The sequence below is a fragment of the Chionomys nivalis genome, chromosome 1 (genome assembly GCF_950005125.1).
Source record: "Chionomys nivalis chromosome 1, mChiNiv1.1, whole genome shotgun sequence".
Classification (NCBI taxonomy): Eukaryota; Metazoa; Chordata; class Mammalia; order Rodentia; family Cricetidae; genus Chionomys; species Chionomys nivalis.
The window spans coordinates 20,508,867-20,534,440 of NC_080086.1; the positions used below are offsets into that span (position 1 = coordinate 20,508,867).

Here is a 25,574-nt window from a genome sequence, read left to right on the forward strand (position 1 = left end):
GCTGGGCTCACGCCCGGCAGATTTATCCATAAACATTAGCCCGAGGCGAACACGCCCCCAATGGGTGGGGCTATGTCCCTACATCTCCCCTTTTTGTCTAAATAAGATAGAACCAAACCAAATACAACTATATACAATAATAACAAATAATAAATATAACAAACAATATTGAGAACAAAACTTTTGTTAAACATTTTATCTTAAGGAGTCTAAATAACATAGAGAGTAACTACAATTATATAATCTTTAACTCCGTCAAAGATCTGAGAAGGGAATAAATATTACTTAACAATCGAGAGATATCCAAAATGTGCAACAATTGACAGAGACAACTGACTACCTGGGCAATCACCCAAAGTCTCGTTTGTAATGTTGAGTCAACCAACTTTGGCTAAGGCCTAACATAACTGGTATACCATTATTAAAGGCAAGGAACTTTTTTAGGACTATCCTACCCTGTCTTGGCAAGATAAGACAATCCTGTTTTATCCACTTAGGGATATTTTGTATCTTTGTCAGAAGTTGAGGTATGGGCTTTTTTTTTTTTTTTTTTCAAAACCGCAGCTGCTTCCCTTAAATCAGGCAGTGAGGGTTTGGAAGAAGCAGGGAGCTATTAACTGCTCTGTGGGGGGTCGCTGCTCTGCGACTGTAGTGGCCTGGAGTGGGGGAAGGGAAAGCGAAAATCGCCTTTCTGAGCTCAGGCAACTAGCCGGGAAAGGTGGAGCTTGCGCCCCCCCTGTGCCGGGTCGGGGGCAAAATAGCCCGACGTTGGGACGCCAAATGTGGCGGCGCAAATGAATGTAGACAGATTATATAGATATATACAGTTTTAATAAGGAAATAGACTTATAGGACCACAGGTTCCCGCGGAGCACTGGAAAAGCAGAGCAAAAGAAAAAGGGCTGCTGGGCTCACGCCCGGCAGATTTATCCGTAAACATTAGCCCGAGGCGAACACGCCCCCAATGGGTGGGGCTATGTCCCTACATTCTGTCAGGAACTTAGTTGAAACTAACCAGTCTCACAATCATAATGGTGACAACAAGACTCATTCCAAAGACCCACTTTAAAGACACCATTGCCTGGTGCTTTTCATCATGAAAGCGCAAGGACAACTGCATATTGTAGAACTCAGTTTGATGGTCAAATAACCTCATAAAAAAGACTGTCTGCACAAAAACTTCATATCATAAAAGTGGGGTTAACTAACATTAAAAGTACTTGAGGCTTAGGACATGAGTAACAGCATTCATTTTACACATACCAGTGTTCTTCTAAGCCCATGTATGTGCCATTTTCCAACATGATTTTCAGTTGTGATGTCAACAAATACTCAGTTTCTTTTGATAACAATGTTGGAAGATGGGGACTAGAGCAGCAACTGTAGATATTAGGTTAAAAAACATCTCTTAACAAAGACTAGAAAGAAGCAAAAGGAATTTGGCATTCGAGGATATAGCTGTTGGGATTGGTACAGATCCATCTCTTATCTGTATACATCCTGGCACTGCTGATCCCATTGTTGCTCAGGTAGGCATAGTCTTCCACTCCTCGGATGGGAACCCTGAAAATAAACCCAAAACAGTAAATCTGCAGAGCCCAGAACTGCATTCACTCCTCAGTGAAATCTTCTGTCTCTACTACTTATTTGTAATATGATCAAGGGCAGAGTCCAAGAGAATCATCTGCACTAGTTTTGTATCTACTGTCTTTTTCATTCTCAGGATTTGATTTGAACATAGTACCTTTGACATTCATCTAAGTTGAACCAACCTTTCAATTTGTGTACAAAGAAGTTAACTAGTGCTTGCTACCCACTTCAATTAAACTACAGCCATAGGTGGCCTCACTGAAAATGATTTTGAATTCTGTTTTGAAGCATTTCACATATGGGAAAAACCACTTCTTAGTAAATTTCTTAATTGACTTTAATAATGGACAAGACAGGGTCTATAATGGCTCCATTTAAAGCATCTATGCTCACGTTCAAGAATTGTCTTGGGTGCTCTCTAGTTAGATTTTAGAGGAGGTTTTCAAGGATGTGAAATCTCTGCTTCTGTGAACAGGTGCAGCCAGACACATGGTGGACTGATGGGTCTCGGGCTTGCCCTTCTGCAGTGGCTTCCTGGAGTCTCAGGGCTCTCATTGCCCATCTAATGTTATTTCTACATTCCACACAGGACATTTATCAACAACAAAGAAATTTAAATTAGTGATGGAGCAGACAATAGTTACGTTAAATGCCACCATCATGCTAAAGATCTTGAGGAAAATCACACTAAGCAAAGGTTTTAGAAATGATGGCCAATATACCTCCAAGGCAGTACAGCTGGATTCACAAAACACAGATATTCTTCTCTAATAGACCCAACTCACACACTTCATAACAAATGATCACAGTAGAAGGAAATTGGTTTGAAAACATACGAGCTGTTATACTCTGTGTGGTCTATCCACCTCCAAGTGTGCTTTGGTGACTCTCTGTGCAGGCCGATCCAGTAGTCAAAGGTCCCTTTGTATCTCCTCAGGAAATTCTGTCATAAAACATGGAAAGCAAATATATGTGTCTCTCTGTTTCAGATGACCACTGAGTGTCCCCACCCCACAGCTTTCTCTTTAGATAACAGGAGAGTATAAGTGAGGGACACAGCCTTTGGAGCCATAATAGCCCTCAGTTCTCAGTGGATCCAGTTTACAGTCATAATTCTTAAGTACCTCATTTGAATTAAAATGCCAAGTGTAACGACATATTCTTCATGGATGGGTGAGTTCCTGGTTAAGCCTGCCCTTGCAGTTATTAACAGTTGTCACCTTCAGGATGCAGCATTTGCTAGCTTAGAGAAAAAATGCTCATCACCAGCAGGTATATTAGTAAAGTGGCATATCCGACCTTCCAGGTTGACTATGAGCACTACCTGAGAAAATGTTTCATGAATGTCTGAGGACTCCAATCAGGAATATTATCACCAGTAAATGGCACACAATCATGTGTTCCCCATGTCTCCATCTGTAAGGGGTGATCCTTCCTCAAGCTTCATCTTTAACCAGTCTATCTCAAGGAAAGACATATTCAATAGAACAAACAAATCAATTCCGATCCTTTCTTACCAGTTCCTCCATGTTGTCAAATTGAGATAGCTGAGCCTTTTGTTTCATGCAGATTTCCTTACTGAATGTCCAGTTGCTTGTGTCTTCAGAAAAATAAAAACATTTACTCCCAAAACCAATCCAGTCTCTTGGACAAACAGCATAGGTATTTTTGACTGAGACCTGTTCTGGCTTTTCTCCTAAAATTTAGACAATAAAATGAGTTATAACAAGAATTGACATAACGTACTGAGCTCAGATGTGAGGTGTGATTTTGACTATAGTCTTCCTAACTGATCTGTAGGGGTCTTCTCCTTAGGATAATGGTCCTTTAGCTAAAGGCATCCCATCTCAGGCCTGTACCCCAATCTCTTTCAGGTGCTCACTGACAATAGGGGCCCAGAAACTGAGTTCCTATAATATTATCATTTTTTGTGCTTTATGATTGTTCACTACAATTGGGCTGCTAGAGCAACAAGCACCCTGTATGGACACCTACTTTGACAGTCAGCCTGATAATTTAGATAACAATGAGGACTATTGGGAAGGCAGTATATACAGTGTGGACCTGTTACACTAAGGGACTACTCAGATGTTGGAATACATGCTGACTCATTAGAGGTCACAGTCTGCCATAGGCTAGCAGCTTTCTCTCTAGGCTTGACCATAAGGAACTTCCTCCTTCCCCAACAAAGCTTCCTGCTCTCTGTCTAGCCTCATCTAGAGGATGTCCCCGGGCCTGGAGGACTGATGTTATCTGGAAGCTGTCTCTGAACCAGATACCTGTTTTAATACCAGATGCTTGATTCATCCTTAGCTTGCCCTTGATACAGAGCCCTGCTAAGAAGACTTATTCTAGAAAGTCTATTCTAAAGGACCTTACTGCCACAAACCAAGTCTACAGTTTATCCCCAGGCTTCTTAATCATATATATTTCTTATACTTTGGAATAAACTTTAGATGATCCACTTAAGTCTGTCTCCCAGAGGCTTCTCTTCATCAGTTGTCATGGACTATATAAAAGCTTTCTGTCACCTCTTCTTAATTTTTCCCCTCTCAACTTGGTGGCCAACCAGTCAAGAGGGAAAGAGTATCCCCCGCCAGTTGGCAACAGTACAAGTCTTTTATTATACTATTCTGAACAGTGTAGTTCTAAAATTCTGTAAATTGATCACTTCAAAAACCTTTCATTGAATACTATCAAAATATAGTTGAGCATGGAAACTAACACCATGGGTAAGAGGGGAAGGTGCTGTATCATCCTGGACATAGTTCTCTTCTCTGTCCTCACAGTTCCTTGAGCTTCCTTCTTTGGGTATTGCTCCCCTTGTTTTCTATTTTGAATAATTCCCCATGGTAGACATATGTCTCTTGCATCTGTTGAGAGGTTGCTCAATGGCATTTTTTCACAAGCCTGGCCTCCTGTGAACACCACAGCCTGTACTGATCATTGATTGCACCTTTCTGCTAAAACCTAAGCTCCCAGAGAACAGGAATTTCCAGTGTGTTCTCTCTCCTGCCCTTCAAACAGTGCCTGGCTCACAGTGCTCAGAAAGTGTAACTGACAGTGTGGATGTGGACAGAATGCTGCAGGATCTGGAGAATGTCACTCACCCGACAATGACAGAGCAACAGAAAGTGCAATCACAGCTACAGTGAGGACGATAATCACTGCATAGCAGCCGTAAAGCCAGGCAGGAGACATGGGGGAGACAAGTCTGAGACATTTTCCTTGGAGTTTTTTATCTGAAAAATATAAGAATATCAATCTCAAGAATCTTTCATGGAAAAAGCTGTATTTACTCAGAATCATCTGTTGATTTGGCTTGTACTCCTTCTCTGCAAACACCCTTCACAGAATGTCCTGATCTGGAAATGATGTCTATGGTTCACAGAAAAGTTGAAGAAAGAAAAGCAGAAGTGTCACCATGAAGTCCTCCAGTTATTGAACTAAAAGCCAATAAACGGATTAGAAACAGAAAGAGTGGAGATCAGGATGAAAAAGGAACAACTACAACAGGAAAAAAATCCACCTGTGGAGTTAGTTTCTTAAGAATAGACTGGTTAGGACTGAGGGAAACATTGTGGGGGGTTGGAGGTGGCAGGATTAGGCAAGAGGCTGGAGATATAGACAACTGAGAAATTAGAAACTGTTGTTGCTCTTATAGAGGACCCAAGTTTGGCTCCTGCCTTACACATGGGACAGCTAATGACTGTCTGTATAACTCCCCTTCTAGTCAATGAGACAAATATATGGGTACACTTCTGCAGTTCTAGTGCTAGAGATGCAGAAGTTGGAGAGCCATGGGTACGAGACCAGCCTTGGCTATAAAGAAGGTTTGAGGCCAACCTGGATCAGTTTCAAAAACCTAGTAAGTAAATAATTTAGCAAACACATCCATAAATATAACAAAGCACATTAGAACCTAGTGAGTAAATAAATTAGTAAACACACTTAAATATAATAGAACACATTGACATAATTAATGGGTGAAATATGGGAACATTTTAAGAAGTTTTCAATATTGTGTGAAATAAATTAATATTAGCACAAAATAACAAAAGCTCTCAGCAGGCTAGTTGTTGAAGGAATTCTTTCCAACACATTTATGGATATAGGACATTTCAAAGAAATAAGCAAGGTCTGTCATTCTTATTAACTTTAGTTTTTATTTTATGCATATGGTTGATTTGCCTGCATATATGTCTGTGTTGCAGAATATTTGTATACTGCGAAGATGTTTCTCTGCCAAGGCACTTTCTGATTGGTTTAATAAAGAGCCGAAAGGTCAATAACTATGTAGGAGAGATAGGTGGGATTTCCTTGGAGAGAAAGGAAGAGGCAGAAAAATCGAGATGTCAATGAGATACTGAAAGTGTTGAACATACAGAATGAAAGCAAGGTAAAAAAAAAAAACTACAATGCAAAACATAGGCTAATAGAAATGGGTAAATTTAAGTTCTAAGATCAAGTTCAAAAGAAGCCTAAACTGAGACCAAACTTTCATAACAAATAAGAAGTTTCTATGTTATCATTTGGGAGGTACAGGGACAAAGAAAGACTCATTTTATGTCTTGGCATGATGTGCATGCCTGATCCAAAAGGAAAACAGAAAAGGGTACTGAATTCCTTGGAAATGGAGTTACAAATAGTTGTGTTGGCCATGAAAGTATAAGAGACTAAATCTGGGTTCTCTGCAAAAGAAGCCAGTGCTTTTAACCATGTTTAGCCATCCTGCACAAGATAACCTTCAAATTGTATGAAAATACAAAAGAATTAGTCTAGCTGAGCAACTTAGAAATATAAAGAGGTCAAATTTGCAGAAATGACACCACCTAATCATAGAGGGGCAGAAACAAAGATTTAAGTATGTTTTGGCTTCTGCCTACCCTCTGAGGCAATCTGCATCACATACTAAAACTCATTTCTCCTACCTTCTATAAAATGCTACCCAAGTATGAAGCCTAGGGCCATGAAACTATTTCAGGAACAGAGTGAAAAAAAAGTCTTTTGTGACCTAATGGTGAATAAAAGTGTCTCAGGTATAATACCAAAATCCCAATCCACGTTATAGAAAATGGAACACTTGAATTTTGGCCTAATTTTAAAAATCCCTCTTTTCTGAGTCTTTCAAAGGGAATTCAAAAAACAGTATTTGCAGGACATAGATCAAAAAGGAGTTGTATCCTGAGAGTTGTGAGAACTTAATGTTTTAGTTTTAAGAGAGGGAGGGAGAAAGAGAGGGGGAGAGAGAGAGAGAGAGAGAGAGAGAGAGAGAGAGAGAGAGAGAGAGAATAAAAATGGACCAAATACTTGAATACTGGCCAACAAAGTTCATGTATTAAATACGTTCAGCATGATCAGGTTTGAGAAAAGACAACTGGAAACAGATCATCAGTTTATATAAATGAGAATACACTTACTATAAGTCCAGGCCCTGCTAGCCCCATGTTCCCCCAAGAGAAATAAAAACCCATATTTCCACTAAAAAATAAAATCTACATATAAATATTGACAGTAACTCTCGAGAATCTTAGAAAAAATATAAAATACTTTTTAAAAGTCACATCTGGAATCAGCCAAATATTCTCTAGCTTTGACAATGTAATTCAATATTACTGAGCACTGTGGATGGGGCATTTTAAAGGAAAACTTGGAGCATATGCTTGTGCCTGACCATCTCTCTTACTGTGCCCAAGTGTTCCTTAGGCTTAGATCCTCCACAGCTCTAGAGTAGTGAGCTCCGAGCCAGTTGTCCTGCAGCCAATCTTGAGAATCTTATAACAAAGCTGTGTGGGGTTTATTTATGTCTCTCCAAACATCACTAAATTGTTTCTGCTTTACCTAATCTAATCTACCAGTGTTCCTGTTGGCTTTTCTTATCCTTTTCCAAAATAAAAGCTAATGTATTTCAAGCTGCTTTCAAAGTTCTAAATTCAGAACTATTTGTGGATCAGTGGTGCTTGGAACATAACTCTGAGGTCAACTGTTTATACTTGACACACAAGTAACAGATGTGGATGACTACCAGTCTGTAGTATCCATGGGAACAGCAAATGTCTGGAAAAACAAATATCAGGAAAGAGTGTCTGGGAAGAATCTGCAATGTGCCTCAGAGGAATTTGAGTGGAGTTATAAATCTTTATTTTGCTGTGATGGAGACGTGAGCATATGTCTGACATGAGAATACATCTCCAAGTCTTAAGAGGACTGATATTTAAATTAACAAGAAAGACAATGCTTAGGATTAGAGGATTGTAAGAATTATATAATGTCCTTTGGATTTTGACTACATACAAAACTCTCAACATTCATATTTTGTTGTTCATATTAGATAAAAATTCTATCTATGTGTTGCTTTAATTGGTTAATGAATAAACCTATTTTGGCCAGAGGCATTACAGACTAGAGCTAGGAGGGAAAATTAAACTGAGTGCTGGGAGAAAGAAGGTGGAGTTTCAAGCCTCATGTAGATCCCTGTTGCAGGAGACAGATGAAACAGAATCTTGCTAGTAAACCACAGTCATGTGGCAATATATAGATTAATAGAAATGGGTTAGTTTAAGATGTAAGAGCTAGCCAATAAGAAACTAGAGTTAGTAGTGCAAGCAGTAATTTAAATAATAAAGTTTCTGCATGATTATTTCAGAGTCTGGACATCCAGGAAACGAAGAAGTGGCCTCCACAAACAAACAAAAAAAAAAGTCTTTAGAAACCCAGTTATCATTATTTCTATTTTTTTCTTTCTACTAAGGTGATACTCAAAGTGTCCTTTAATCTCCCCCAATAAAGACCCATTTTTTCACTGGTCTTCTGAAGGTCAGTTCATCTGTAAGTCATTCTTCATATTTTCTTCTCTTCTATTTTTTTAACATTTGAAACCAAGGCATTTATTATTGGGAATTGCAAGTTTATACAAAAATAAAGAAAAATATGTTAAATTCTCATGTGCTCACTACCAACACTGGTCTGCGTGTGAGAATCCAATTTTCATCAGTTTTCTATTCCTCTTGTCGCCCCATCCCCAATATTACTTATGTAAAAATATATCAGATTTCTAAACACCTTCAAACTTGAAATGTCTACACTTACCTATGATTGTTGAGTTTAGAATTGTACTTAAAATCTCTCCCAAATTCTGAATTAATAGTCCATACTCATAGCCATTCCATCTAACTGTCAAGCAGTGTTATGCCCTCTGTGCTTGATTAATTTTACTCAGCATGTCACTCAGGTCTATGCATGATGTCACAAAAGATGTCATCTCATCTTCTCTTTTGTATATGTCACAATTTTCCCCATTTATTCACTGATAGATGAAGATAGGTTCCATGGGCTGGTTATTATGAACAATGTCACAATACATACATGGGAATTAATGTCTCTTACAGGTCTTGGGAGAGTAAAGAGGAAAAGGGGCAATATTTGGTACAAAAAGGTATCAGCTCTGGCATCAAAGGCACAGTAGGATAGAGTTCACAATAATGTATAGTGTCCCTAAAAATAGCTGAGGGAGTTTCTAATGTAGTCACCTTAAGGAAACAATAAAAGTGTGTGGTAAGTGTAAAATGTCAATTAAAAAAAAAAAGGAAGACACAAAAGAAAAAAAAACAAACTGTAAAGTTTGGGATTGTGTTAAAGAGCAATAACTGATATGTCTTCTAGTAGAGATTTCAAGCATCTAATCACCCAGGTTCTGATAGGATTTCACACCAGACATTTCATATACATTATCAACAGCAAGATTTACTGATAGTTGTTCATATTTACAGTTGAATAAAATTTAATACTGTCTGTTTCATCTTGGTACATAAATGGTGTAACTTCTTCCTTTTACTGGGTTCAAACAGGATTTCACACCAGACATTTCATATATGATATCAACAGCAAGATTTACTGGTCATCCTCTACTTACAGTGGTATAAAATGATACCACCTGTTTCATTTTGATACATAAATGGCAATTTTTCTGTTCACCTTTCTCATATATACATGATCTCCTTCTAAAACCTAACGCATTCCGTAACACAGTTGTAGCATAACTTTTGTGTCTTATTAGGAAATAATATTAGAAATGATCTCTCAAAAAACAAAGAAATGAAACATTGCTGATCTGGTTTTTAGTTTATTTTTTAAAAAGTGGCAGGAATCTTTAATCCCAGCAATCAGGAGGCAGAGGCAGGTAGTCAGATACCTGCATTTGAGACCAGCCATGTCTATAAGAGCGGTGGTGGCGCATGCCTTTAATCCCAGCACTTGGGAGGCAGAGGCAGTCGGATCTTTGTGAGTTCGAGACCAGCCTGGTCTATAAGAGCTAGTTCCAGGACAGGCTCCAAAACCACAGAGAAACCCTGTCTCAAAAAACCAAAAAAAAAAAAAAAAAAAAAAAACAAAAAAAACAAAAAACAGTACAGCCAAGGCTACACAGGGAAATGTTAGGAATATTTCTTAGATGAGCCTCTCCGCGGAAGCAAATAAGTCCAATCAGACCAAATAGAAAACGCCCATGTTTAATGCAGTGCTCCCAAGTGGCACCAAGAAAGTGAGGGGAGAGAGAGAAGTGGAGACCACATGTACAGTCTCTAGGGAGCAGTTTAAGTAACCTGAGGGCGTGGTCTTGACCTCCCCCTGGGAGGAGTTACCATTTGGCAGCCCTTGCGACACTCCCTGGGGAGGGGTAATTCTTGGCGGGCTTTCTCAGAGGTGGAGTTTGGACTAAGGCAACTTCAGGGGATGGAGCTTGAAATGGAGTTTCTGCCCAGTATTTCAAAGATGGGTGCCAGGGGCTAGGATGAGGCCCTCGATTATAATTTTCCAGATTCTTTGTATAAAGGGGTGTTAGGGAGCTAGGAAGCTTTTGACCTAACAGGAAACCCTTTCTTGAAAAACTAAACAAAACACAATAAAACAAAAAGCCTGCTTCACTCACAGAACCAGCTATAGTTTCAAATGAGAGACAAGAGACAAGTTACAAGCTGCAGAATTCCTCCAGTTACACAACATTCACCCTTTGGACAGAAGCTCCACATTCGTAACAGGTGTTCTCCTATTGGGTAAGTACTTGTTTTCAAAAGTCAACCCGCTGGGGCAAAGGGAACAGGAGTCAGTTGGAATAAAGTATGAGATTGTCTCAAAGAATTAGTCAATCAGCAGCAGACAGAAGCAGCAGCAACAGCAGTAGCAGGAAAAGCAACAACAACAAAATAATAATAATAATAATAATAATAATAATAATAATAATAATAATAATGGTGCTAATAATAATGTTTCAGTTAGGAGAATACTCAGTTTAAGTGATAAGTGTTAATATTTTGTCATTACTTTTATATTTTGGTAAATATCAGTCTTGTTTGGATGAAGAAAGTATGGAATATATACATATTAGAGTACTACTCAGCAGTAAAAAACAATGACTTCCTGAATTTTGCTTGCAAATGGACGGAAATAGAAAACACTATCCTGAGTGAGGTAAGCCAGACCCAAAAAGAGGAACATGGGATATACTCACTCATATTTGGTTTCTAGCCATAAATAAAGGACATTGAGCCTAGAATTCGTGATCCTAGAGGAGCTAAATAAGAAGGTGAACCCAAAGAAAAACATGTAGGCATCCTCCTGAACAGTAACATTCATCAGGCGATGAAAGGAGACAGATACAAAGACTCACATTGGAGCAGCAGACTGAAATCTCAAGGTCCAAATCAGAAGCAGGAGAGAGAGCACGAGCAAGGAACTCAGGACCGCGAGGGGTGCACCCACACACTGAGACAATGGGGATGTTCTTTCGGGAACTCACCAAGGCCAGCTGCCCTGGTTCTGAAAAAGCATGGGATAAAACCGGACTCGCTGAACATAGCGAACAATGAGGACTTCTGAGAACTCAAGAACAATGGCAATGGGTTTCTGATCCTACTGCAGGTACTGGCTTTGTGGGAGCCTAGGCAGTTTGGATGCTCACCTTACTAGACTGGGATGGAGGTGGATGGTCTTTGGACTTTCCACAGGGCAGGGAACCCTGATTGCTCTTAGGGCTGACGAGGGAGGGGGACTTGATTGGGGGAGGGAAATGAGAGGTGGTGGTGGGGAGGAGGCAGAAATCTTTAATAAATAAATAAATAAATAAAAATAAATAAATTAAAAAAAATCCAATATCTTTTCCTAAATGAAAAAAATTAAGGTGAAGGGATGGGGATGAAGAAAAAAGAAGATAAAAGAGTGAAATATAATGAAGCATAGACATTTTCAAAACGCAATAAACACAAATTCGCTTTCTTTCTGAATACTAAAGTAGAAAACCCATTTTATTCCCTAGTATAATTTACTAGGAGCTCAAAATGCAGAGGATTTGTTCCTAGGTGGGGTCAGCCTGGACCCCAGGTCTCCAGTCTCTTCCTTCCATCCTTTTCCATCACAATGGATCTGCAAAGCAAAAGCCCCAGCTTTCCAGGCACCTCCTGTCACTGTGCACAGTGCAAAGCTGTTGTTTGAATTTGTCTTTGCTGTGGAAAAAAGAAAAGAAAAAAAAAAAAAAGAAAAAAGAGAAAAAAGCTTTCACTAAGGCTTTTGTATAGCAATTCACTGTTCATTTCTCTTGTGTGAGAACTATTTAAGTGTTAAATATTATATACTCCAATAGAATAACTAATGTAAAAACCTCTTAGTTAACTAAACTCCTGTCTGCATTCTCTGGTTCTGCAGAAACCCACTGTGGCAGGCTTACAGTCCTGAGGTTCAGCTCCTCTGCCCTCTGCTTCTATTCCTGTCCCTGACAAGCAGCTCTCTGCTCTTGTAGTTCCATTCGAATATGCATTAAATACATACCGTTCTCACCTTCCTGCAGTCTGTCTGTGGTTCTGAACATGCCCAGAAAAGCCTCTGCAGGCTCTGCAGCACTCATCTCAGAGCTGACAAGCTGAGTTTCAGCTACAAGAAACTGAAAACGTTGAGAGGGAAGAAATGCCTTTTATGCTTCGGAGCGGTTCCACTCCCGTCCACTCAGTCGTCAGCACACTTCTTCCTGCCTGACTCTCACACAAAGAGCAGGGATCCTCTGGAGTGGTGAACCCCATCATTCTACAACTCGGAAGACTGAAGAAATCACTTAAGAAGCAGGCACCAGAGCCAGGTCAGAGGATTCTCTGTGCTAAAAAGATCCAGAGACTGAATGTCTGTGAGACAAGAGTCAGAATGGAGAGAGCTGGAGACACACTGTCCACAGTCAATGTACACATTTCTCTCCTCTCCGAAAATAAGAGATCATTTATTGTGGAGCCAGTTATGAGTCATTCAGGCTGTCTCAAATGACAGTTTCAAATATGGGAATGTTTAATTGGTGGTGTGGGGACAGAAAGACACATCCCCCTGCCACCTTCACCAGTCCGAGAAATGCCTCTAGATCAGTGGTTCTCAACCTTCTCAATGGTGTCCCCCATTAAGACAGCTCATCATACTGTGGTGAGACCCAATGATAAATTTATTTTATCACTACTGTAGTATTGCTATTGCTCTGAATCAGAATGTAAATATTGCTATGCAGGATATCTGATATGTGACCCCTGTGATATGGACGTTCAATCCCCTCCTGCCAAAGATGTCACAGCCTACAAGTTGAGACTCTTTTCTCTAGATTTTCAGGGACCTTTGACTCAGGCCTGATGTAGAAGGGTCTTCATCTATCTGTTGTTTCATTGGTTGATTAATAAAGAAAACTGCTTGGCCTGATTGGTCAGAACATAGGTAGGTGGGGAAAACAGAACAGAATGCTGGGAGGAAGTGAGGCAATCGCCATGCCTCTCCTCTCTGGGGCAGACGCAATGAAGCTCCAGCCCAAGATGGACGTACACTAGAATCCTTTCTGATAAGTCACCACTTTGTGGTGCTACACAGATTATTAAAAATGGCTTAGTCCAGATGTGAGAGTTAGCCAAGAAGAGGCTAGATATAATGTGCCAGGCAGTGTTTATATGAATACAGTTTGTGTGTTGTTATTCAGGGGCATAAGGTAGCCAGCGGCCAGGAGCCGGGCGGCAGGAACGCAGCCCTCTGCTCCTTCTACACAGGCCAAACCAAGATTCATAGCTTTGATGCCAAGAAGAATTTCAGGGATAGACAGTTTATGAAACAGAGTTGGAGTTTTTCTAAAATTATTTGTGTTGGTTTAATTATATGTGTGTGGGTATGCCTTTCTGTAAGTCTGTGTCTGTGAGTACAGCTGCCTGAAGAGGTCAGAAGCGCATGTCAGATTGTTCCAGAGCTGGAATCACAGGCTTGAAAACTTTAGATTTATAATGTAGGTGCTCCAGAAATATAGCAAAGGAATATCATCATCCTAAAAAATAAAAATAAAAAACCAAACAACAAATTTGCAATGTTGTCATCATTTAGAAACATATGCCAAGGAAAACTGTAAACATCTCAGAAAAATTTTAAAATACTAGAATAAAATATTTGCATGATGTGAACAGTAGTATATGACTCTGACCTCAGAACTGGGGAGGCTGTGACAGGTGAATCTCTACGAGTCCTAGGCTAGCCTGGTCTACAGAGTGTGCTTCTGGCCAGCCAAGACTAAGTTAAAAAATACTCCAAACTTAGGAACTGGAGAGATGACTCAATGGTTAACAGCACTGGCTGCTCTTAGAGAGGACCCAAGTTCAATTCTCAGCACCCAACTCACAACTCTTTTTAACTCCAGTTCCAGGGGATCTGAAACCCTCACACCAATGCACATAAAAGAAATCAGTTAAAATAAATGTTTTAAAAAGTACTACAAATTTGATATATTAATTATATAAAATATGCCAGTAACATGTAATCAATATAGTAATATAACATTATATATAAACATATTATGTATACTATAAAATATGAGATAATAGATATGTAGTCAGAGGGGCTTTGGATTCAGGTATTTGGGGTACTCAACTGTCAATGTAGCTGGAGATGAGTGTCACCCAGATTTTCTTATGTCCAGGTATGCTGCAGGATATTTGTTTATACTACATGAAAATATGTCTATGTTTTGCCTCACCTGCCTAAGACACCAAATTGATTTAATAGAAATCTAAATGGCCAATAGCTAGGCAGGAGAGGATAGGCAGGGTTTCTGGGGAGAGAGTGGAACTCTGGGAGTAAGAAAGGAGGAGATACCAGTGAGACACAGAGGGAATTGGACATACAGAATGGACAAGAGGTAAAAAGACACATTGCAGAATGAAGACTAATAGAAATGGGATAAGTTATAAGAGCTAGTTGGGAAGAAGCCTAAGCTAAAGGCTAAACTCTCGTAATTAGTAATGTCTCCATGTCATTTTTGGGAGATGGCAGTCCCCCAGAAAAAGTTTGACAAGAAAGTCTTGTTATACGAGTAATTATTTCCTCACAAATCAGCACAAGTTTGAGGTACAAAAGAAGAATATATGAGTATATCTCTTGAGGTTTTGTAGCGTAGGAGGTAGCTAAATGTAACCCAACACCAATTTTTTTTTTCTGTCCAAGTTGAAGGCAATCTTTCATTAGTGTCTTTCTTAACTAATGAAGTCTCTTGGTTTTGGACCTCATTCATTTCTTCCTCATCCTCTTGACCTAAGGCAATGCCTGGCAGCTTAGAAAAAAGTTAATCTAGCTAGTAGCACACCCTGTCTTCCACAAACGCACACAAAATCTTCAAATCCTGATCCCTTTCCCTGTCATACTCTGTATAGCCTCTTCTGATTCTCTTCTTTCTCTCTCCCCGTCCATTCTCTCTCAATTCCGTTTCTCCCTCTCCCTCTCTACACCTCTTTCTGCTTCTCCCCTTTCTCCCTTCCCCTTCCACTCTCATCCCTGTGCTCTCAGTTCCCCCTCTCTTTCTATCTCTGGGTCATAAAATCCTGCTGGAATAGGACAGGAGTCCATGGCAGTCATGGTGGCGCCAACTGAAGACTGACTTTTAATTTACTGATTAACTTTGTGTTTCGTTTCTCTTTAGAGCTCTGTCTTGAAGTGAAACTGTTAACACAAGAGACCTTACTAAGCCCCAAGGACTTTCAACCCTCCCCTAGCTGGAGGCCTCTTCCTCTAACCCCATGATTCTGAGCTAGAGATAATAAATCATAAGTGTAGCCTGACCCAGTGATAAGGACAGTAAAGGCTGGCACAGAAATGAGGACAAAGTGAACTCTTGCCCAATGATAAGGACCTACAGTTTTCTTCTTATCCCAGGTCTGCAGCAGTTCTTGGAGTTGTGGAGCCCGAGAGAGGCATAGGCAGAGTCAGACTCCTGGTCTGGGCTGGGGAGACATAGCACTGGAAGCCCAGGGTCGGTTAGGCAGTGAGGCCTCAGTGTGTAACAAAGTAAGGGTGAACACACGTACGTGTCCATGATGCCAGACCCATAGAAGGCACACTGCCAAGAGGAGGCAGGCTCAGGTTCATAACAGAGTCAATATTTATTTCTACACTGGGCATGTGTGCTTCTCACTTACTCACTGTAGGGTGTTGACCTTAGGAAAATGGATCCGGGAAAGAACAGCAAATGCAAAAGTCTCTGTACTTTCCACTGAGTTTTCCTGTGATGCTGGAACTACTCTTGAAGTCTGCTCCCTTACCCCACCCCTCAAAAAAAGAAGGAAGACAGAGAGCTTTGTGTGACATTGTAATTGCTAGAATTGTAGACCGCCAGGTAGGTCAGAGATTGTATATTTGACCAGGAGTTTTCCCTGAAGGGCCTTTACTATCACTGTAATGATTTCAGAAGTAACTGCAGTTTGGTTGCCCTGACTCTCAGGAGCTATAGGGAAGCAGTGATGGAAAAAACCCAACTTTCTTCCTTAAAAAATGTATTTTACTGAATAATAAATAATTATATCCCCTAGCCATATTCACCTATTGGAAACATGGAAGAGTTACCTATCAGCCAGTAAAAACTAGTTTACTTACAACTGAAGGGGGGCATATCCATGCCACAACATATGTGAGAGGTCATGTGGTCCCAGGAGCCAGTTCTGTCTGATTCCTTGGGTTATACTTTCTGTCTTGCTTACAGATTTGGAAGAAATCTGCCTACTCTTTATTTAATATTAAAAATAGAGTAGTGAGCATGTTATGATTTCATCCACAATTAGGCTGACACTTCCGGGTTCTAGGTCCATGCATGTGCTGACAAGCCATCAGGAAGAACTGCCTATTGGTCCCGGACATGTTAAAGGGCTCACTTGACCCACGCACATGCCTGGTTGCATCATCCACTTATGACTCTGCTAAGCCCTTGTGTGTACGCGGAAGAAGAAAACTATTTTTAAAATTTATGGCTAATCACTTTGCTTTTAACAGAAGAGGTCCTAAAATAACAATAACAACAACAACAAACCTTAAGAACAAATATAAGGGGCTGGAGAGATGGCTCAGCAGTTAAGAGAACTGCCTTCTCTTTCAAAGGTCCTGATTTCAATACCCAACAATCACACCATGGCTCACAATCATCTGTAATGATGTCTGGTGCCCTCTTCTGGCCTGCAGGCAGAACACTGTATACATAATAAATAAATAAATAAATAAATAAATAAATAAATAAATATTTAAAAAAAAAAGAAAAAGAAAAAAAAAGAACAAATAGAAGAGTAAATTTATTACAGCCCAATTCACCAGGGGATAGGAAATACATTCTCTATTCAGCTCACCTTTCCTCACAGAGAAGGAAAAATCACCTTTAGTTGACTCTAGCCTTCTGTGTTGAAGGGAAATGCCCAACTGCAGCTGCTCTAGGTAGCCGCTCCCTCCACATGGAAGGGAAGAACTGAAGATACAATGGGGAATTTAAGGTCAGAGCACAAGGACACAAACAGCCTGAGAGACATTATCACACTTTTCTGACCCTGCACCTAACCAGCAAAATAAAGGTCTAACTCTGCACTTTTTTTACCTGGAGCATTGTGTCTGGTTGCACTGCGCAATTCAAAACGTGACTGGAAGATCAAGAACAATGTTTAGAAGAAGACATGTGAGGGGTTGGGGAATTACAACCAATGCGACATCACCTTCTACCCACATGGTGAACACACTAAGAACACAGTTTCCCCAGTAAGAATTAAATGTTAAGTGTGGGAGAGAATGTGGGAAAATTGATGTCATTATTCACTGTGGTGAGGAAATGTAAAGTAGTTTCACCACAGTGGAATACTGTGGTAAGCACTCAAAAGAGAGACTGAGAAAGAAAGAAAATAGTTTAAAAACATGCAGCTGGGCAATAGTAATGCACTCATTTAACTCTGTTTAAGTCAGGGATACACAGAGAGGAACATATCTCAAAAAACAAACTAACAAAAAAAACCAGCCAAACAAACAAACGAAAACAGTACCTACAATCTGATTTCTGGATATATGACTGAAAATATTGAAAGTGGGGTATATATTATGTCCCCACCAAAATTAGTCTTGAAATTGGATCCCATCAAGAAGAAATAAGATGAGAAATCCTCCATGAAGAAATCCACTACAGATGCATTGTCAAATGTACATATAGATACAATTGTGTCAAAATATTTAATTTTATTTTTGTAGAAGAACCAACTCCAAGCCATGGTCAGAGAAGTCTTTTTCTGAAATAGATGGTGGAAAAAGAGGAGACTCAGAGAGAGTCAAATACTGAGAAAAAGTAACTGCTCAGTATTGAAAAAAACATCTATGTCACCTCCTTCAAGACCCAGAGAATAGTGTGAAATAGGTGTAGAGGGACTGACTGTAGGAGCTGAAGATGAGGAGGAGTGAGGTGGGATGCTGTTTTCTGGACATGACAGGGCCATTGTGAACACTCAAGCTTGCAAGGGAACCAGAGGGCATGGGAGAAGAAAAGAAGCATAGAAAAGAAGGAAGGAAGGGGAGAGGAAATAAAAAGAGAAGGATGGAAGGAAATACAGGTAGATAGAGGCCAGACTGAGAAGAGCAAAAGGTCAGAGCAAGTAGAATGGTATGAGAATGGTGAATAGATGAGAATGTGACCATTTATGCAAACACACAGATATTTGGGTTGACTAGTTTTATGTAGACTTGACACAGGCTAAATTCATTTGACAGGACAGAAACTCAATTTAGGAAAATGCATCTATAAGATTAACTGTAGGCTAGCCTGTAGGGTATTTTCTTGTTGTAATATGAGCGGCAGGGCTGTGTCCCCGGCACCCAGCTGCCCGCATGGCTAGCTTATGCCCCGAAATAATTACACGGAAACTGTATTCTTTTAATCATTGCCTGGCCCATTAGTTCCAGCCTCTTATTGGCTAGCTCTTATATATTGATCTAACCCATTTCTAATATTCTGAGTAGTACCACGAGCTGGCTTACCAGGAAAGATCTTAACCTGCGTCTGTCTGGAGTGGGAGAATCATGGCGACTCACTCACCCGGCTTCTTGCTCCCAGCATTCTCTTCTGTCTACTCCACCCACCTAAGGGTTGGCCAATCAAATGGGCCAAGGCAGTTTCTTTATTAGTTAACCAATGACCTTCCTCCATCATTTTCTTAATCAGTAATTGATGGAGGAGGTTCCAGACCATGGTAGGTGGTTCCATGCCTGGACTTGGTCCTGGGTTCTCCAAGAGAGAAGGGCAAGCAAACTATGAGAAACAAGTGAATAACCAGCACTCATCCACGGCTTCTGCAACTGCTCTGCCTCCAGGTTCCCTCCCTGTTTAAGTTCCTGTTCCGACTTTATTTATTTATTTATTTATTTATTTATTTATTTATTTATTTAAGATTTCTGCCTCCTCCCCGCCACCGCCTCCCATTTCCCTCCCCCTCGCCCATCAAGTCCCCCTCCCTCGGCAGCCCTAAGAGCAATCAGGGTTCCCTGCCCTGTGGGAGGTCCAAGGACCACCCACCTCCATCCAGGTCTAGTAAGGTGAGCATCCAAACTGCCTAGGCTCCCACAAAGCCAGTACGTGCAGTAAGATCACACCCATTGCCATTGTTCTTGAGTTCTCAGTAGTCCTCATTGTCCGCTATGTTCAGCGAGTCCGGTTTTATCCCATACTTTTTCTGACCAAGGCCAGCTGGCCTTGGTGAGTTCCTGATAGAACATCCCCATTGTCTCAGTGTGTGGGTGCACCCCTCGCGGTCCTGAGTTCCTTGCTCGTGCTCTCTCTCCTGCTCTTGATTTGGACCTTGAGATTTCAGTCCGGAGCTCCAATGTGGGTCTCTGTCTCTGTCTCCTTTCATCGCCTGATGAAGGTGAATATTCAGGAGGATGCCTATATGTTTTTCTTTGGGTTCACCTTCTTATTTAGCTTCTCTAGGATCATGAATTATAGGTTCAATGTCCTTTATTTATGGCTAGAAAACAAATATGAGTGAGTACATCCCCTGTTCCTCTTTTTGGGTCTGGCTCACCTCACTCAGAATAGTGTTTTCTATTTCTGTCCATTTGCATGCAAAATTCAGGAAGTCGTTGTTTTTTACTGCTGAGCAGACAGAAGCAGCGGACCCGGACCCCGGCCCGCACAGATGGAAGTGGCTCTGACTTTTTGATGATGAATAGTGATGTGGAAGTGTAAGCCAAATAAACCCTTTCCTCCCCAAGCTGCTTTGGCCATGGTGTTACATCACAGTAACAGTAACCCTAAATAAGACACTATTATCAAATATAAAAAGTTAATATAACATGTTAAAAAGAAGTGAGGCTTTTGTGGAAGTGATTAAATCATGACTAACAAATGAATTAGTGCTTTATATAGATTTAAGCCAACTTCAGAGTCCGTTTGTTATTTTACTGAGTCCTGTATAGGGACAGAGCATTCATCACTCTGCCTTTTCATGCCTTTCCACTATGTAAAGTAGCAGCCAGAAAATCCTCATTAGACACCGGAGACCACGAAGGTAACATCTGTGCTTTTATACTACTGTCCAAGGTAGTACTGCTTTCAAAAGCCAAAATGAAGATGGATCCCAAGTTTTCAACAGCATATGGTTGGATAAATTTCTTATACAGCAATGAAAGAGATGGCTTAGAAAATCAGACCACAAACAACTCTACCAGAGGACCTGAGTTTGATTCCCAACATCCTCATGACCAACTGTAACTCCAGTTCCGGGGGTCTCACACCATCTTCTCGCCTCCCTGGCCATCAGACACACAAGTAAAGCATACATGTTGATCAAATTCTTTTTCTTTTTTTGGCTTTCGAGTCAGGGTTTGTCTGTGCTTTGGAGCCTGTCCTGGAACTAGCACTTGTGACCAGGCTGACCTTGAACTCCTGGAGATCCTCCTGCCTCTGCCTCCTGAGTGCTGAGATTAAAGGCATGTGCCACCACTGCCCGGCACCAAATTCCTATTATAAAAAAGTATTTAATTTATATTTCAGGGTGTCTTTTCTTCCCCGTTCTACCTGCATGTCCCTCCCTTCCAGTCCCTCTCTCCCTGATAACCTCTCTCCTTTCTTCCCATCCTTCCTTCCTTCTTCTCTTCTTTTCCTACCTCCCTCCTTCCTTCCTTGTTCCTGTCACATGAACACTCTAACCACTTTTATGTTTTCCTATCTTTATATCCTTTTGTTAATGTAATGATAATTGCAGCCCTGTTTTGTCTTTTTTTGATTGTACTTAAACTACATTATCAAGAACCATCAGAGGAAACCCTACAGTTTCTGTCATTGCACAGAATGTCATGCCCTTTCCGGAGATAGTTTTAACTGTCATTTGTCATTATAAGCATGGGTCTCCCCTAAAAGGGGTGAGAGACAGTTTATTCTAGAGCCCAACATGAATGTCCATGGCCCAGTAACACAGATAAAACTTTCCACCAAACTCCATGATCCGAAGTTTATACTAATAGAACACAGAATGACATGAATCAAGCCACTTTTCAAATACATTAATGGAAACTTCAGATGGGCAGATTATAGCACCCTGGGGAAATCTCTGCTATAGGTCTCATAGGCTACCTGGTGGCATTCTTCGCATTTTGGTTGGTTGAAGTTTGGAGTCTGTTAACACTTTCCAAACATGTCGCCTACAAATATGGAAGCCAGTCACATGCGCGGGCAGTGAGTGGATATCACTTTAAAGATAAATAGTAACTGGGCTCTGGACCTGCAATATCCCTGACTCTCAACCGTCAGTGAAGTTCTACTCAAGCAAGCAGGTTTTGTAGAAGGTTCAAAGGGGGGAGCAATTTTCGTTGCATAGTATTTAGTAAACTCTTTATAGGAAGTGGTGATCACCAATACATGTGTCTGAGACCGGTACAGGCATGAGAATATGGCTGGCTCACTGCCTCTTTAGAAAGGACACTCACTAGACTTTTATTTCCAGCCATTGAGGAAACTGACAGAGACAGACTCATGTCTGATGTTTCCACTGGTTTCAAGTCATTCGTTCCATATATAGAAAATGAGCATCTTCATCAGACTTCCATGGGATTCCATGGATTGCACAGACATATTTGTCATTTCCTGAATTTTTTCTGTATTAAATTTTAGCTTCTTTTCCTGTTGCCTATTTTTCAGGAATATCACCTTTATACTCTCCAATCTCTTAATTCTTTCAACAATTACCATTTTATTGCTTTAACTTGGCTGACAGAGCAACTTCATATTCACCATTTCAAAGGGAGTCCTCCTACTTTAGACTTTATTGGCTTTCACTTCTCTGCTGACGACTGAGGCTCATTTATTCCCTCCACTATTGTGATTATTATCTGAAATTAAGCTGCTATGTGAGTTTTATTATTGAAGTAGTCCCTAAGTTATTAGAGTATGAAGAGCTTTCCATATGAGTATATTTTATTTATCCTAAAGAGTTTATTCTAATGCAAATTCCTTGTCAACTTTCAGATTTGTTTTCCCCAGACTCTGATGTGGTTTGTGATAAAAGAATATCAGAACCATGTCTACGTAAAGTTATTCTTGTAATTACCTGTTGTGCACATCTTGTGTAGAAATGTCAGAGACCAGCAGGGTGAGGGTTCTTTCCTCCACTTGGATTGCAAGCAGTTTCTTCCATTTCTGTTTGCAGAAGTGTGGCACAGCAGCTGACTGGGAATCAGCAAATACTGGCGCCCTAAAGTGTTCAGTGCTTGTGCAGGTTTCAGTGATCTTTGTCCTCAGTCCTTAAGTGTTCAGACCCCAGGATTCTGTACTGTACTCTTAGTGCTTAGCAGAAGGCTGTGTTGAGCTCTCACCAGGTCTGAGACCATTGTCTGTAAAGACTTGGTAGCTCTCTGAAGCTTCTTTGGCAATAAGGACCTGCTGTTTCACTTCACTTGCTCCTCACAGCCTTTATTCTTCTTCAGCCTCAGCTCTGTCCACTTTGTCCTCTTTCTACTTCTCTTCTCCCTCCTGGCCTGGATGCTCACAAATTGATCAGTTGCTGCTTCTTCAGCTGTAATTCATCAGCTGTCTTGCTGCGTTCACTCTATGAGCTGACCACACTCAGCTGTCCATGCCTTTGCCATTCTGCCTCTGCCATTCTGTGGCCTGTGCTATCACTGTTGCTCTCAGCTGTCCTTGCTGATGCTTCCCTAGTATTACCAGCTCAGCCTGAACTGCTTAAAGAAGGCAAGAACAGGCTACTTCAGGGAAGTCTTTTTTAATACTGATGTTGAAACACCCTGGGAAGCAGCATAGGAGGGCATAGAGCTGACTTGGTAAGGCAGAGCAACATTCCTGAGTAACTTGAGAAAAGTCATAGTCATGGCCATTAGTTTCTACAGCACTTTGTGTAGGTCAATCACAGCCTTAACTTTTGCACCAATCGCAGCCTTTGAGGCTTATTTTTGTACCACTCACAGGCTGGACTCTTAGCATCTGTCATAAAAGTGTGCTTAGTACACAACCAGGGGAGGTGTTTCCTCTCTGCCCTAGGTTGAAATCATTGCATCATCATGTAGAGCTCAGTGGACCTTCTGATTGCAAACAGTCTGGTTTAAACTGTTTCCAAAAGCTAAAGCAAACATAGTGATTTAATAGAACAAATGCAGTGTGTGTGTTTGTGTGTGTGTGTGTGTGAGTGTGTGTGTGTGTGTGTGTGTGTGTGTGAGAGAGAGAGAGAGAGAGAGAGAGAGAGAGAGAGAAAGAGAGAGAATGTAGTTGTGTGTGTGTTTCTTCTTGAGTGTAGACACACAGGTGGAGGTCAGAGAACAACTGTGAGAATGACTGTGAACGTCTTGCCATCCAGGTGGAGGTAAGAATCCTCAGCCAGCTGAACTCTGACATTTCCACACAATGATCACAACATGTAATTACAAGAATAACTTGCTTGGGGACTTTGCACAGGCATGGCTCTGACACTCCTTCATGACATACCACATCAGAATCTGGGGAAAACAAATCTGAAAGTTGATGAGGAAACTACATTAGAATAAACATCTTAGAGTAAATAAAATATACTCATATGGAAAGCTCTTCACAGAGCTCTCAACCTTTCTACCTTCTTTTAAGGTATTTTTTTATTTTCCATTAGTCAGACTAACTGGCCTAGGACCTTCTGAGGATTTTCCCACCTCTGACTCCCTTCTTCCCCAGGGTCACACTAGGAATTACACACGTTGTCTTGCTTTCATTATCCAAGTATTTGCCCCTCCACAAGAAAAAAATATTCCAGAGGTTCAGTAAAGAGCCTAGAGTTGAAGCCCTCTGGAGACAGTTTCAGTGAACAGCTTCTGCTTTGTTGTAGCTGAACAACTATTTGTAGAATGGAAGCCTATGGATTGTGATTGGTTAAAACATTACTTTGCATTGCACAGTGAGTGATCACACCACTCAGGTCTTTATGTGGGAGAAGCACATAAAGGAGACCTGAGAGTGCAGACTCTTGAGCAAGCCAGTTACAGGCTGCCAGTGTTTCGACTTCTGGGGATACCCAGGAGCATGTTGTGCCATGCTTCTTATCTAGAAATGCAAAATGCCAGGAAAGCTGACACCCAAGTCATGAATATATTTTCTCATACAGTTCCCCGACCAGATGATTTTGCATTCCTGAGAGCAGAGCTTCCAGATCAAAGAGCTGAATATGTTAACCAATACATAACAAGTAAAGAGATAATAACACAGATAAATAGATTAGGAGGGTTATGGAAACACAGAGGGTGTCTGGGCATGGGAATTATGTCATTTCAAATTTTAGAATCTTTTCTTATACTATTTATATCAGGAAATAGGTTGGAAACATTACCAAACAGCTGAGTACAAGGTCCTCTGACCTTCACTTAACAAGAAAGGATTAGGTACCTATACTTAATGAATTCAGCATTGGAATTTTCTGAACTTTGTGCAGTAGGTAAACACATGAGCAGGACAGGTGCTTGCTACTTTTTCTTGCAGCTGCTCAACTTCATCTGCTGTGTTGCTCAAATCAGCTGTCCAGCATCTGGTGAGCTGGCAGGGATCCAGATGTGCTGAAGTCTGTTTTCGGCAAAGACACAAGTGAAATATCTTGCACTGATAATTAATGGGTTGATGATTACGATTTGACCTGTTATTAATCTTTCCAAGTCACCAGAGATACCCTTATAGGCCCTGTCAAAGTCCAACTACAATACCCTGGAAATAAGGAAAGAAATGAGAGAACTCTTGGCCTCCAAAATTTTTAGAAACAGTTAACATTCTATTACAAAATTCAGTGCCCTACATGAATGAAGTCATAGAGAGGATTATATACCATATAATCTATAATTTAATTCTTTGAAAACTTTGTTAAAATTTTTTTGTTCTTTATTTCTCAGTTTATATTTTTAATTATAGTGAACTAAGAAATTTTGCAAGCAATGTCATTTTACTTTATTAATTTTTTGATAATTTTATATAACAGCATGTCATTTTAGTTTTACTTTTTATTTGATTCATTTAAGATCAGGAAAGAGTTAATTAGTGAGACTTTTAAAGTATTTGATGATATTCTTGTAATAGTTTCCATTTTCTTGAGTTGTAAGACCAATATATTTTAGTTTTTGTTTGATAATTTATGGCACTGTGCTGACAAGTCCCAAAAAAGATAAAATTACTGCTTACAAACCTCTCC

At 40.4% G+C, this 25,574-nt stretch overlaps 1 protein-coding gene across 1 annotated transcript; it reads right to left on the minus strand.

Moving 5' to 3' along the window:
• Nucleotides 1-1,221: 1,221 nt before the first annotated feature.
• LOC130879665 (C-type lectin domain family 2 member D11-like) lies at nucleotides 1,222-12,557 on the minus strand. Its single transcript, XM_057778409.1, has 5 exons — nucleotides 12,409-12,557; nucleotides 4,701-4,832; nucleotides 3,108-3,286; nucleotides 2,427-2,533; nucleotides 1,222-1,563 (listed from the first exon to the last, which is right to left on the minus strand). The coding sequence occupies exons 1-5, from the start codon at nucleotides 12,482-12,484 to the stop codon at nucleotides 1,419-1,421; spliced, it is 639 nt and encodes a 212-aa protein (XP_057634392.1). The 5' UTR covers nucleotides 12,485-12,557; the 3' UTR covers nucleotides 1,222-1,418.
• Nucleotides 12,558-25,574: the final 13,017 nt, after the last annotated feature.